At 40.7% G+C, this 13,012-nt stretch overlaps 1 protein-coding gene across 4 annotated transcripts in view; it reads right to left on the bottom strand.

Annotated features, from left to right (window-relative positions):
- Positions 1-13,012, bottom strand: part of DYNC1I1 (dynein cytoplasmic 1 intermediate chain 1) — a 286,334-nt gene that overhangs the window by 21,548 nt on the left and 251,774 nt on the right. For all 4 annotated transcript variants that reach the window (XM_019533589.1, XM_019533608.1, XM_019533617.1 and 1 more), the window contains one exon: positions 6,341-6,466. In XM_019533589.1, coding sequence (XP_019389134.1) covers positions 6,341-6,466 — 126 coding nt within the window. The remainder of the gene's footprint in view (positions 1-6,340; positions 6,467-13,012) is intronic.

Raw genomic sequence — 13,012 nt, 5'->3', positions numbered from 1 at the left:
GGGGCTCATGTGTGTCTGTGCTAGCCCAGGACAGAGCTGACACCCACTGGAGAGCAGTACCTGGGCCAGCCCTGGTTCCTGTAGCGGCATGCACAGCATGCACGCGCCCATTCAGCCCCAAGTGCTATTACCTGCACCCCCCCGGGCTGCCAGGTGCTGAGCTGGGTGTGCCCTGCTCACTCTTCCCATACCGGATGGCAGCAGTGCAGCACAGTCCCGTGTACCAGGCACCAGGAGTGGGGTGCTACCCAATGGCTTCCCAGCCACCACTGCCGCCATCTGCCCACCTGGTGGCCGACCACTGTTTCGTGGCATGGGCAGCACCTATCAGTATTGCCAGGGCAGACCGCCCTGATGGTAGCAGAGAAACTGTAGGGGTAGCGCCCCGCACCTGGTGCCTGGTACACGGAGCTGTGCTGCACCACCACCACAGCGTAGGGAAGATTGAGCAGGGTGCTCCCAGCCCAGTGGTCCAAGAGATCCAGTTAATACAGCTGAGGGGGCAAATCTGCACTGTACACACTGCTGCAGGGGCCAGGGCTGGCCTGGGTGCTACTCTCCAGTGGGAAGAAGAGGCTGCCAGGCAGGAAATGCTCCCCCAGCTGCGTGCTTGGCTTGGCTCAGCTCTGCCCTGGGCTAGCATGGACACACTCAAGCCCCTTCTCTACCCCCCACCTGCCCAGCCTGGGTCCCTCTGCTTGGTGGGGCTCATGTTCCCACCGCTCCTGCAATCCCTCTTTGCATGTCCCCACCTGTGTTTGGGGCCATTTCATTCCCCTCTCTCCCACCGATCTGGCCTTTGCTCTTGGCTTGCCCCAAGCGAAACTCTGGCCCTGGTGGCTGGGAAGGGACAGCGGGATTACCCCCTGGCTTGGAGGAGGGCTCTAGGGGTCCTGAGCCACACTAAGTCACAAGCAGTGGGGAAAAGCTGGGCAGACCTCAGCTGGGGTCCCTGCAGGCTGCGGTGGGAGTTTAAACCACTCCCCAGACATAGTCAGCCTCCTGGGGTCTGACCATACCCCACCTCAGCTCAGCCTCCCTCCAGCATGAAGGGAAGGGAGGGTTCACTGTAGTGCCCCACAGCTTCTAGCCTAAGCCACTGCAGGAATGTGGCTACATTTCCAAAATCAAAAGTGAATGTCTATTCACTTGCTTGTTAGTTCAATCTATACAGGTTAGACTAACCTGCAAACATTGAATCAATTCAGACTTGGGCTTTTTGAATGTCTGTACTTAGCCCCAGAAGCTAACTCCCACCTACAGTGACTGGTTATATTCTCTGATTAAAGTAAATATATTTAATATCATGTCATCCTGAAACAACCAGCTTATTTCAATTTTTTAAAGTCATCAGTTACTGATCTACAAGTTGCTTTCTCAAATTGTCCCACATGAGTACATATATATGGATTATTTAAGTCTATTCTCCACTGGAAGTGTGTGTGTAACTCCCATTAATGCTAATGGGCGTAAAGCAAAAGCATCGAAGAGAAAATAGACCCCTCACTGTGAAAATAAATGTGTTCAGTTATGTTCAGACACGGTGCTGAAATCAACAACTAAAAGAGCGTACTGTAAAAAAAATAACATTATATGACCTAACTGAAAATACCAACGTTATTTTTAACTCACTGGTCATGGACTTTGTCACATTTCATACTTACGATGAACTGTCACCTGTGTTGTCATAAAGACAACAGAGGAATGACTTCTCAAAACAAAAAGGACCTGATCCTGAAGTCTTTACCTCAGGCCAAATGTCCATGTTCTCAAAGAGGGTTATGAGTCAGCGAAGAACATAGGATTGGGCCCTTAATCTAGGCCATTTTTAAGGTCCCTTTTTATACCTTGTGGATGAATATATAAATGGTAGAATGACATGTTACTGTTCTCTAGGAGAGATAATCAAACTAGCAATGAAACTAACACACGGATCTCACCACTTAAATTTTTTCCTTAGTTATCTGATTTGCTGATCTGTTTAAAGTTTACATAAATATAGTCTCCCCGGTTATCTTCCGGTATGTAAAAAAACTGATTTTTAGGATTTTAAGAAATATAATGTTTTTAAAAATCATTGTGCTTTCTTATTTAACCAAACATATATTCATATTTTATTTTACATGTTTTTAATAGAAATGACATTTAGCAACATTTTGGTGAATAGATTAACAAATATAATACTACATGAATATGACTACATGTGACTACAGCTTATTGCTCCACACTTTATTGTGCCTGGAAGGCTCCTGGGAGCACCTGGACAGCAGCACATGGAGCCATATTTATACACGCGCCTGGACCACAGCACACGGAGCTAGGTTGTAGTAGCCCTGGCTGCCAGGAGGTCCCAGAGTCAGCCTGCCAGCCTGAGGCTGTTCCAACCAGACTCAATGTGCTGTGGAGGTGCTAGCTGGCAAGCATCCTCTGCATTGAAGAACCTTTGTGCCCAGCCAGCCAGGTCAGCATCTACACATCTGCTACTCAAAAAAACTCTGCAGCAGGGTAATACTTGGCAAAACTACCCTGCTGCAGAGTTTATTAGTTTTGTGCACCCTAATAGGGGTGCACATGTAGATGCTGAGATGTTTATTGCATAGTAAACACCTTGTGTAGAGGCACCCAGTAAATGCTAAAAATATGCACTTATGCTCTTGCAAAACAGCCTTCTGATCTTCCAAGCGCTGTAATCACCAGGATTCCTTCCAATTCAAAAAGACCTATGGGATGCTCCTGATTTTCAGTCAATAAGGGATAACTTTTAAAGACACCCTAGCCAAAAAAGGATCCTGTTCTCTGCTGATAGCTCTGTTTCAAAAAGCACCCACAGAAGAGAAGGAAAGAATTGTATGGCCTAAAAATCAGTCATCATGACTGAGAACTAATCGGGGGGAGGATCCCCATTAAGCTCAGGGGACTAAGGATGGAGGATCCTCTTGTTCATGGCCATATTCTTCTGGAAAGAGGCAGCAGCATGTTACTCTTGGAATTGGGAAAATGTTCCTGATTAAGTTCCTGCTCTCATTCAACTGAACAGCAAACCTCCCACTGATTATAACAATGCATGTTGAAGCCCTACTATAACTTTACTTGGAGGCAATAAACAGATGCCTCCAAGCTAAGTATGGTATAAATATTGATATGATCTTTCTGGGGACCATAAGAGAAAAGGAAGAAAAGGCTAGGGAGTACATTATACACAGTGGGTTCCACTACAGCTGTAATGTTCTTTTTAACATTTCCCCAGAATGCTGAGCTATAGCCATTTTTTCTCCCTGCACAGGGTGCACTACATAAAAGTTTAGGTGGCCTAGAGGTTATACATACTCCTATGCTCTGTATAGCAGGTTGAGGAAGGAAGGGAGGGATCATCTAGTGAAGGCCAAACAAGATGAGAACATGAACCTCACTACCTCATCTCACAATTTTCAGAGGAAAGCAGGGCTGGAAGGAACATCACCAGGTCAAATAGTCCAGCTGTCTACACAAGGCAGGATCATCCCTGACTAAACCACCCCAGTCAAGTGTCTGTCTAACCCGCTCTTTAAAACTTCCAGGAATGGAGATTCCACACTTCCTCTAGGTAGCCTTTTCCAAAACCTGAGCACCCTCCTAGTAAGAAAGTTCCTCTTCATCTCCAATCTAAATTTCCCTTGCTGCAACTTGATGCCATTGCCCCTAGTCCTGTCCTATACAGCCATAGAGAAAAACTTTCTGCCATCTTCTCTATAATCACCCTTCAAGTATTTGAACACTGTCATCAAATCCCCTCTTTGTCTTCTCTTCTTCAGACTAAATAACCCTAGTTCTTTCAGCCTTTCCTCATATGACTTATATCCCGGACCTTAATCATTTTTGTTGTTCTGCACTGGCCTCTTTCCAATCCATCCACATACTTCTTGAAGTGTAAGGCCCAAAACTGGGCAGAGTACTCCAGGTGAGGCCTGACCAGTGCCAAATAGAAAGGAAGAATCACTTTCCTTGATTTGCAAGTGACACTCTGGTTAATACAATCCAGTGTACCATTGGCTTTTTTTTGCAACCAGAGTACACTGTTTGCTTATATTCAGTCTAGCCTAGGTCCTTCTCTGCAGTACTGCAGCCTAGGTAGTCTGTATTTGTGAATACAATTATTTCATTCCAAGAGCAGGACTTAGGTGTTGTCCTCGTTGAATCTCATCTGATTGATTGTAGACCATTTTGCCAGTCTATCCAGGTCATTCTGGATTCTAGCCCTGCTCTCCAGAGCATTTGCAACTCTACCCAACTTGGTGTCATCTACAAATTTGCTGAGCATACTATTAATCCTATCATCCAAATTATTTATGAAGATATTAATAATACTGGACCTAGGACAGACCCCTGGGGAACCCCACTCGATACCTTCTCCCAACCAAATATTGAGTTATTAATATAACCTGTTGAATATACCACATCCTTCTTCTGCAGGATAAATTCATATGTCTTTACACAGTAACCTACCATAAAATCAGTCTCCACAGTTTGATTCAGTTTGTATGACAAAGATAAGGCTATATATGGCATGCTTGCCTAGACTAGACCCTTATTTAAGATCTCTATGCAAATCCCATTGATGTGAATGAGAATCTTTTCACTGATTACAATGGGAATTAGATCAAGGTCTAAAAGATACCTCTGTCTGAATTACTTTTAAGAGGACACTTCATGAAATAATATGGTAGATTACTAAATTAAGCTGCTTCTATCCACTATAATGGCTTTCTATCTCAGAACCATCCTCACTAGTGATTTAAGCTGGCTTTCTATCTCAAGACCATCCTTACTAGCCAGGGTAGTGCATTTCTGAATCTCACATAAGCTACAACAGAGATGCACAACAGTGAGGGCTGTCACAATAGGAAACAACTAAGTTGTAGCACCCTTAGTAATCAGAAATGAGCATTCAATAAGGTAGAAGAAATGAAGGAACCTCACACTGCTCCAAGCCTAATTAGTCTCCAAGTATCCTTTCCCTAGAACAGGAATTATTACAAGGAAATGTATAGCCATGATTTTTTTAAAATTACCATAGAAAGGAAGGCAAAAAAGAGAGAATGTGTCATCTCCCTTATTAAAAATATACAATGGAGGAGTTGTGTGGGAGAAGGAGGAAGTAAGGACATAGATGCTCTCGGGGCCTATTTTTTCAGCAGCTCTGTGGAAATCTGCTGGGGTTCTGCACGTTGCAGAGCAGAATGCAGGGGCAGTGCTGCAGTTTGCATTATACAACAACAAACCGGACTCAAGCAGATGAAAATCAATGGCTTTTTTTTTGAACCAGGAATATTAGTATGTGTTTCTGAGGAAAATGGATAAATATTAAATCCATTTGCTCATGGTTGTAGAAATAAACAATCTTATGAATTATTTCGTGTATGGTATGTCAAAGAGTCTTCTCTATAGCCTGTCTAGATTCCAGACAATAAATGTGACCAGACTACATTGTCACTGCAGATAGCCTGTCATATCACTTGGAAGACAAAAAAAATCACCATTTCAGAGATATAATGCAAAAGTAAATACATAAATAAAAACAGCCTGACCTGCCAGTGCTTCAGTGAAAAGTTGAGTGTAATAGCCTTAAACAATTTAGAAATTATGATAAAAATATAGTAAGAAGTTTTGCAAACATTTGTAAAGGAAAGGCAACTCCTGAAAAAAAGCAAATGCAATCCAAAAATATGAGTCATGCTCAAGCAATTTTGCTATGGGCCATAAAATCACTTTATGTGAGTTACAGACAATTCTGTATGTTTTCTATAATGTTTCCCTACTGTGTAGAGATGGATATCCTGGTATCCTATCACAGATAATGATGGAAAACAAATTCTCTACATAAAAGCTGATTGCTCAGAGATTCACCCTTGACTATTCCAAGGAATTGTAATGCAGACTGAATGTTTTATACTGTATTCATCAACAAAGAGGCTGACTCCATCAGCACACAACACGCTGTAGCTTAGATGGTTTTTTATAATCTGTAGTGGGGGAATTGAGATCAGCTTTTAAACACAGAATACTCATCCTGCTATTTCTCACCACCTACATATATTCCTTTCCACACGTGCAGGTATGCTACCCTTCTCTCCCAAATAGCTGCCTCTCAATTTTCTGTTATTGGTGCCGTAGTACATAGCCAGACAATGGTATCAAGAAAACAGACAGATTCTTTACATGATAGGGTGCTACAGCAAATCAATACGGATACAAAAAAAAAATCTTTCCCCATGCACATAAACACATGGCATAGTCCAACATTCAGTATTATTAGCATAGTACTTTCCAGCAACCAAGTATTTAGAAAAGAAAGTACAGGTACCTCTCCAACATCATAGATCCAGATGCGGCCTTCTGAATCACCAACTGCTACCTCTTTCCCAGCTTGTGCCCAACGGACACGATTGAGGGCAGAAGCTCCTTCGATGGTCACACTGGCTGTTGGAACCTATTGAAACAATAATCATAAAATAAATTATGATAATACCATGCAGCAAGTGATGAATCTAAATGTGCCAGCTTAGGATGATATTTATCACTGCATGAGCCCCAGGTCCCTTTGAATTCCTTGAAATAAGGAGTGAAAAAAATCATTATTTCTTCAAGCACATGTCCTATTGAATTAAGGGAGACAATGAAGAATGAGAAACTGACTGTTGAGAAGGTAAGGAGAAGGCATTTCCACAATAAAGGGCACAGAATTACACAAATATTTTTTCCTGACTGTGGAGACATGCAAAACCACATTGACTTATTTCTCTGTATGCCCCAATTTACCTTTCAAGAGATGACTTAAGAATCAACTAAGAGTATGACTTCATTATAGGCTTACTTTGGTTCTGATCAATATTTTAGCTCAGCCCCCTAAGCATCCTCATACAAGTACAGGCTTAAGTCCAGGGGGCTTATATTGCTTTGAATCCATACTCACTTGAATGGCAAGGGTTAAAGCCCAAGTTTTAAATTAAGTTTTGCAGTGAGAATGCAGCTAAAGACTGGGTTGCTGAGATTGTGTTTTGGTTGTCCTACATAATTGTCCTTTCCATACCTCTCCAGCCCTTCCAAGCTGCTTACTTTGGATTTATCAGCTGGGCATCTGAAGCAACTTGAGGCAGGTTGATATGCCCCTGATTGGTGTTCAACCCTTCATTCCATGTAGCCAGTACGACTTCCTGAACTACTCGACCAGCTCAGCCAAATGCCTTAGAAATGCCAGTCTAATGTGCTGCTATGTGAACTACAGAAACACATGAGGGTTCCACTTAACCCTTGGTATGAATTTACCAGGGAATATACCTTGAATATAGCTTGGTTTAGGACAAGCATCACAAATTTGCATTGGTTTATAAACACCTTGAAGAGGCTCAAAGAGGTTGGTTGGCCAAGGTGGGGATCATGTAGACAGTTGTCCTGCTGTGGTAGCACACTGAACACTTAGGGGGCGCTCACTACAAGTCAAAGGTTAGCAGCCACAAAACTAGCAACATCCCACACACCAGCCCTTCATATAACTCGTTTCATTAGGTGCTTACCTCTGCCCCAGGCAGCTAACCCTGCATGACAGGCTTCTCCACAGAGACAATCTGATTTTCAGATTAAAGCAAAGGAGACAGGGATGGTGCTGGTGAATTCCTTAACAAAAATGGTTTAAGTGTTCATGAATGTACCCCAAAACTGGGTGCTGGAACAGGCCTTGGAGTAGTCCATATGACTCCATGAGCTAGAGACATCCCAGGCCATATTCCAAGGTTCTGTTTGGGAATGGGCCCACAAAACAGCTTGGAAAGGAAGCAGCACTGCAGCAGGAGCCAAAGCTGCAGGTAAGTAAGTGGCAGCTACTCTCTTATGTCCTTATGGGGTAATTGCAACATAAATGGGAGGAATTACTCTGTTTCAACATCTTATCCCTCCTCCTACCATAACCCTAAAACCTGGTTTGAAAGCTGAGACAATGGTAGTAGGGTTTATGAACCAAATTTAAAAGGCCTTACATCAGCTTTAGTTGTGAGTTTTTATTTTGGTGGCAGAAGATCAGAAACACGGGAAATTCCATTAAAAACTAGATACTTGTAGTGTTCCATATTATTCTTGGTCTCTCTTTTCTCTACCTCAACTCTAGACCCTTCTGTCCCTTGTTCAGGATCAGCAGAAGTACGAAGCAGGGCTTTTGCAGACTTTCTGAGAGACTCCAGCCATACCCAGTAACTGCACAGTCACTCATGCAGCAGAGCAATTACTGTAAAACAGTGCTGTTTGCCTAGCACCTAAAAATCTGGAAACTCACTGCTTCTCTTTGTCATTGTCTCAGACTGAAAGCTGCAAATCCAAAGTGGTACCTCAGAACACAATACAGTTGGCATGATAAATCATCTTTGTAAATGACCACACTGCAATGTAAAGTGTAAAATAGATCTGCCCACACAGTAATTCAGAAATAATGCTGGACAAGAATAAGGAAGTAGCAGATGACTATTTTTTCCTTAAAGAAGGACTCATGCAAATAAGCCCCTGCCATCTCTTCACTGTTTAGGGCCAAGTCCTCCTCTCAGTGCAATATTACCATTAAAATGTGACCTACTGTAATTTCTCATCCTATGAATGTTATTGTTCAGTGGGGCAATTTATGGCCCCATGCAAATTATTAGGCCTATTACCTACCAATTTTTCAACAATTAAATTCCACCTTTTTTCAGTGCATTTGCTGGATTCTTAAATTTTGTTTCTCAGAAAATTAGCAGATCAAAAACATGTGAGTTCTTCCAATTTGGTTTCCTAGGTGTAAATTTCACACTTTCAGTTTTAGCCAAACTCTCAGAATGTTGAAATATGTTCACTTACTCTACCTTGATTTGGGCTCATATAGCATTATTGCCTTGTTCCACAGGAAAAAAAAACCCAACAAGATGCATGCTGACCAACATAAACCCTTGTAAATTAAAATAACCTAACGGTTTAGTAAAAACCTGTTGCCATTCAACAAAGTGATCTAAGGGCATCAAAGGAACTTCAAAACATTTTAAAATACTTGAAAAAAATACAAACCTGGTTTTCCTCTGATATGGAGGGAAATATACTCAAACTATATCATCTTAAAATAGATTTGACTGCTGTGAATAATGATAGTAAATTACACACACCTATTTTGGATTTCAAAGATCCAAATTCACTTTATAATGGTTATATGATACCATTAGTTATGTTTTAAAAATTACATATAAAATACTTTATAAAATTATCTCAAATTGTTAAATGATGCTTGACAGATTTTAACTATTTTGGCACATGAACTTAGTAGGCAATAGATTGAGAAAGCAGTCATAGGAAATTAAACAATAATTCATCTCAATTTTTGTTGCTTGTGTGGTATTGAAATTGTTTAGGAATATATTTCATACCTATTTAATGAAACATATACCATGTATATACTTTCAAAGCCAAAGTATGACTCATGCACAAGAAAAATATTGTTGAAACCAACAAAATACAGCAGAGAAGTGCAAAAATAGAATTCATTTCAGTACAGTAATCGATAAGAGACGATTTGAGAAAGAGATAAAAGCTGATGCTATCCAAAAACGAAGAAAGAAATCTATTGTGGACATGCTGCTGGGAAACAGACTTTCTGTCTGAAATCTAACTGCACATCTGACTTACTGTTACAGTACAAATTTGCAAGAGAGTACGGAAATGTAGTGGCTTTTAAAAAAATACATCTGTTTATTGAATATAAATCAAATGTGATAACTTTCAGTGATGTTACAGAAACCAAATATGGTATCCACATATCAGTGTTAGATACAACTTGTTTAGTCCTTTTTAAAGTTCATTCATGGGAATTACTGTATTGATTATCTTGATGATAGAATCAAAGGATTACATTCATTTTGGTCAATAAGCATGGATTGAGCACTTTCAAAATGATGTAGAATAAATATGTAGCATAAAACTAGCACATATTGTGCTATTGTTCAAGAATTTCGAAAGTATGTCATCTAAAAACATTTTCTCCCTCAGTTTTCAAACTAACAGCTAGAAAATAATAAAGTGTATTTCCTAAAACACATAAATGCCTAATTAATAATAGTATCCGGATCTCACACACAGAGCTTTTCATCAGTAGGTTGCAGAATAACCCATTAATATACCTGTCATTTTCTTCTATCTCTATAGACACTTTGACATCACATAAATTATTTCTATTAGTAATGCTACTGCTGCTTGCTTAAACACAATTAAGAAACTTCTCAAGTTAGTCGCTTCATTTTCATTATAAAGACTGAGTAAAACTCTGATCATGCCTTTTCATTAGTAAACAGAATAACTGATTCAGATACCGTAACAATCAGTCATGAAAACTGCAAACTAATTCGAAACAACCAAGATCAGAACAAACATTGACTGCCTTCAGTTACAACATTTCGAAGACTGGCATGGGGTTCTTGCCCTGGCACCTATGTGTCTGATCATGTTTTTCTCGCATACCCAAGTCTCCGTTTTAATAAGATCCTGCTAGTTTATCATTACAGGATATTGTAAAGTCATTCTACTACTGGTTAAGAACAAATCAAAGTAGGATTTAGTCAGAAAAATATTAAGTTGGCTTTCATATTCATGCAAATCTAGAATACCAGAGATACTCCACAGTTACACTTATGTAACTTATGTGAGACCTGATTATTACCCTACAAATAACAAATATTTGTGAAATCAGCAGTAGTTCAGGATCTCCAAGAAAGGCAGGAGCAAGGTTGTGATTTCATTTCTGATGAGGCTCCTTTTATATAAGAAATATTCCTCAGCAATCCTAATTATCTAGGATATGATCCTTCTCATTATTTCAGGGGAGTGAAATCAGTCCCATAATAATTTTTTTTGGCGGGGTGGGAGGGATGAAATGTTGGCTTTATTGAATTCAAAGACAAAACTCCCATTGGTTGTAAATAGAAGAAAATTTCCATTTTGATATCTTAGAGGAAAGGGCTATTTTGCTTTTTTTTAAAATTTTACCCAGCTTTTATGCTGTGTAAACAGACATTAACAGCACCTGAAGAATATGTCCCTCCCTCCTTGAAAAGAAATTCTGAGGAGAGTCCTCCTGTATATCCTCCAGCTGTGTATGTTCTAATTAAAAAGGCTGCACTGCTTCCTGCTCAGAATACTTCAAAAGGCCTCACAGCTCCACTTGACAATACAGTCCACAGTGTTTGTTACTCTTACCTGTCCATACTTATTTATGGCAAGCAGCACTGATTTAAAACCATAAACCGCATTTGTATTTTACTTTGGCTGAAATGTATATCATGACTACATGAAAGACATATTAATGACTGAATTAACCTTAAAGAAATATCGTAAGAAATGGGGGGGAGGGGAATACTGGTTTCTGTTGCTTTCATCATTTCTTTTCAAGAATGAATAGCCCACCAGATAAAATAGTACCTTATTTTGATGCGGTTTATGCTGTTTTCTGTGCATTTACAAGGCATTGAATAAAATATTGAATGCTTAAGTAATAGAAAACTATTTCAAATGCAGTTTTGAATCTTGATTATGGAGCCATTTAGAACTTTAAATGTCATGTCACTTCTTACACTAAAGATTTTTTTCAAAGGAAATTTCAGCTTAAATCAAGATTCTGCACATTCATTAAGAATTATAAATTTAAAATGAAAAAGAGCATGGGCATTTTTTTTCAAATTGAAGTCAAAAGAATCCAAATAAAAGGGGCTATAAAATATATGCTTTCCATTCCTTATTTAGGAAAGGTTGTTTTAAAAAAACAGTCTAATATTTGCCACTGTTTTTGCAAAACGCAACAATTCATTTTCCATGGAGTTAAAAAGTGTGACACTATTCCCTCCCCCTCCATGGTCCCCATTGTTCAGCAGTGCTGCAGGTACAGGAATCTGGCTACTTGTCTTTTATATTGCTGCATATAAAATTTACATTACCAAAGTTGCAAAGTCGAAAGAAAAAAAAAGGAAAAAAGTAGTGAATCACAACTAACCCATGAGAACTTTTCATGGCTTGAAAATACAAGTAGTTTCCATGGTTATCATTCAGAAGTGTTATGAAAGGTTGGGGGACGGAAAACAGTCCCTACCAGACCGGAGAGCTCACAAGCTCTGACAAGTTGAGGGAGATAGGGAGCAGGCAATGGTTTCTCCAGGCAAACTGGAGCTGCCATTGAAATATTAAACAACAACAATAAATAACAATAATTATAAGCAATCCTCCAGCCTAGAGCAGGGAAGCTTTCTTCCACAGCCACCTAAAAATCTAGGCGAGTGACTCGAGCAAGGGACGCTTGGCAGGTCTGGCTGTGGCTGCAAAAAAAGTCAGGTTGTGACAACTGAAATAAAGGGAGAAGTGGGGGAGAGCGGGGGATGGGACTGAGTTATTGAGGGGGGGGAAAAGGAGCCTTGCAAAACCCAGGAATCAGAACTCATGGTAGAGATGATATCTTTTATTAGACTAACTAGATGTTTGCCAAAAAAAAAAAAATCTTTAAATTTTATTTTATTGCAAACATCTAGTTGGTCTCATAAGAGATATCACCTCGACCATGAGTTCTGCTTCCTTTTGCCTCTAAACCGATACGGCTACAATCTGGATGTCTGACAAAACCCAGAGCTTTTAAAATCCTCTGCCTTGCAATCACCCCAGGGGACACAGAATCCTCTAGTTGCTCTCCTTGTGCTCCCTTTTTTTTCCCCTTTCTTTCTTTGATACCCCTTGCCCCCCGAGCCCACATTTCATTGCATGTCACACACCAGGAGCCTGGAGACACAGAAGGGGGAAACTCGTCTTCCCTTCAGTGAGACGCTCCCCCCCAGCCCCCCCACGGGAAAGCTGAGCCCCTCTCCAGAGGCACCCACGGAGGGGAAGGCAGTGCCAGGAGGCGTCCCTTGGAGGAGACAAGGAGGGGAGTGTGCGGGAGCAGCCGCGCTCTGCCACAGGCAGGGTCCTGAGGCGGCTCTGTCTCCTCCCTCCC

The sequence above is a fragment of the Crocodylus porosus genome, unplaced genomic scaffold (genome assembly GCF_001723895.1).
Source record: "Crocodylus porosus isolate Cpor-Errol unplaced genomic scaffold, CroPor_comp1, whole genome shotgun sequence".
NCBI classification, from domain to species: Eukaryota; Metazoa; Chordata; order Crocodylia; family Crocodylidae; genus Crocodylus; species Crocodylus porosus.
This window is presented reverse-complemented; position numbering and strand designations above follow the sequence as displayed.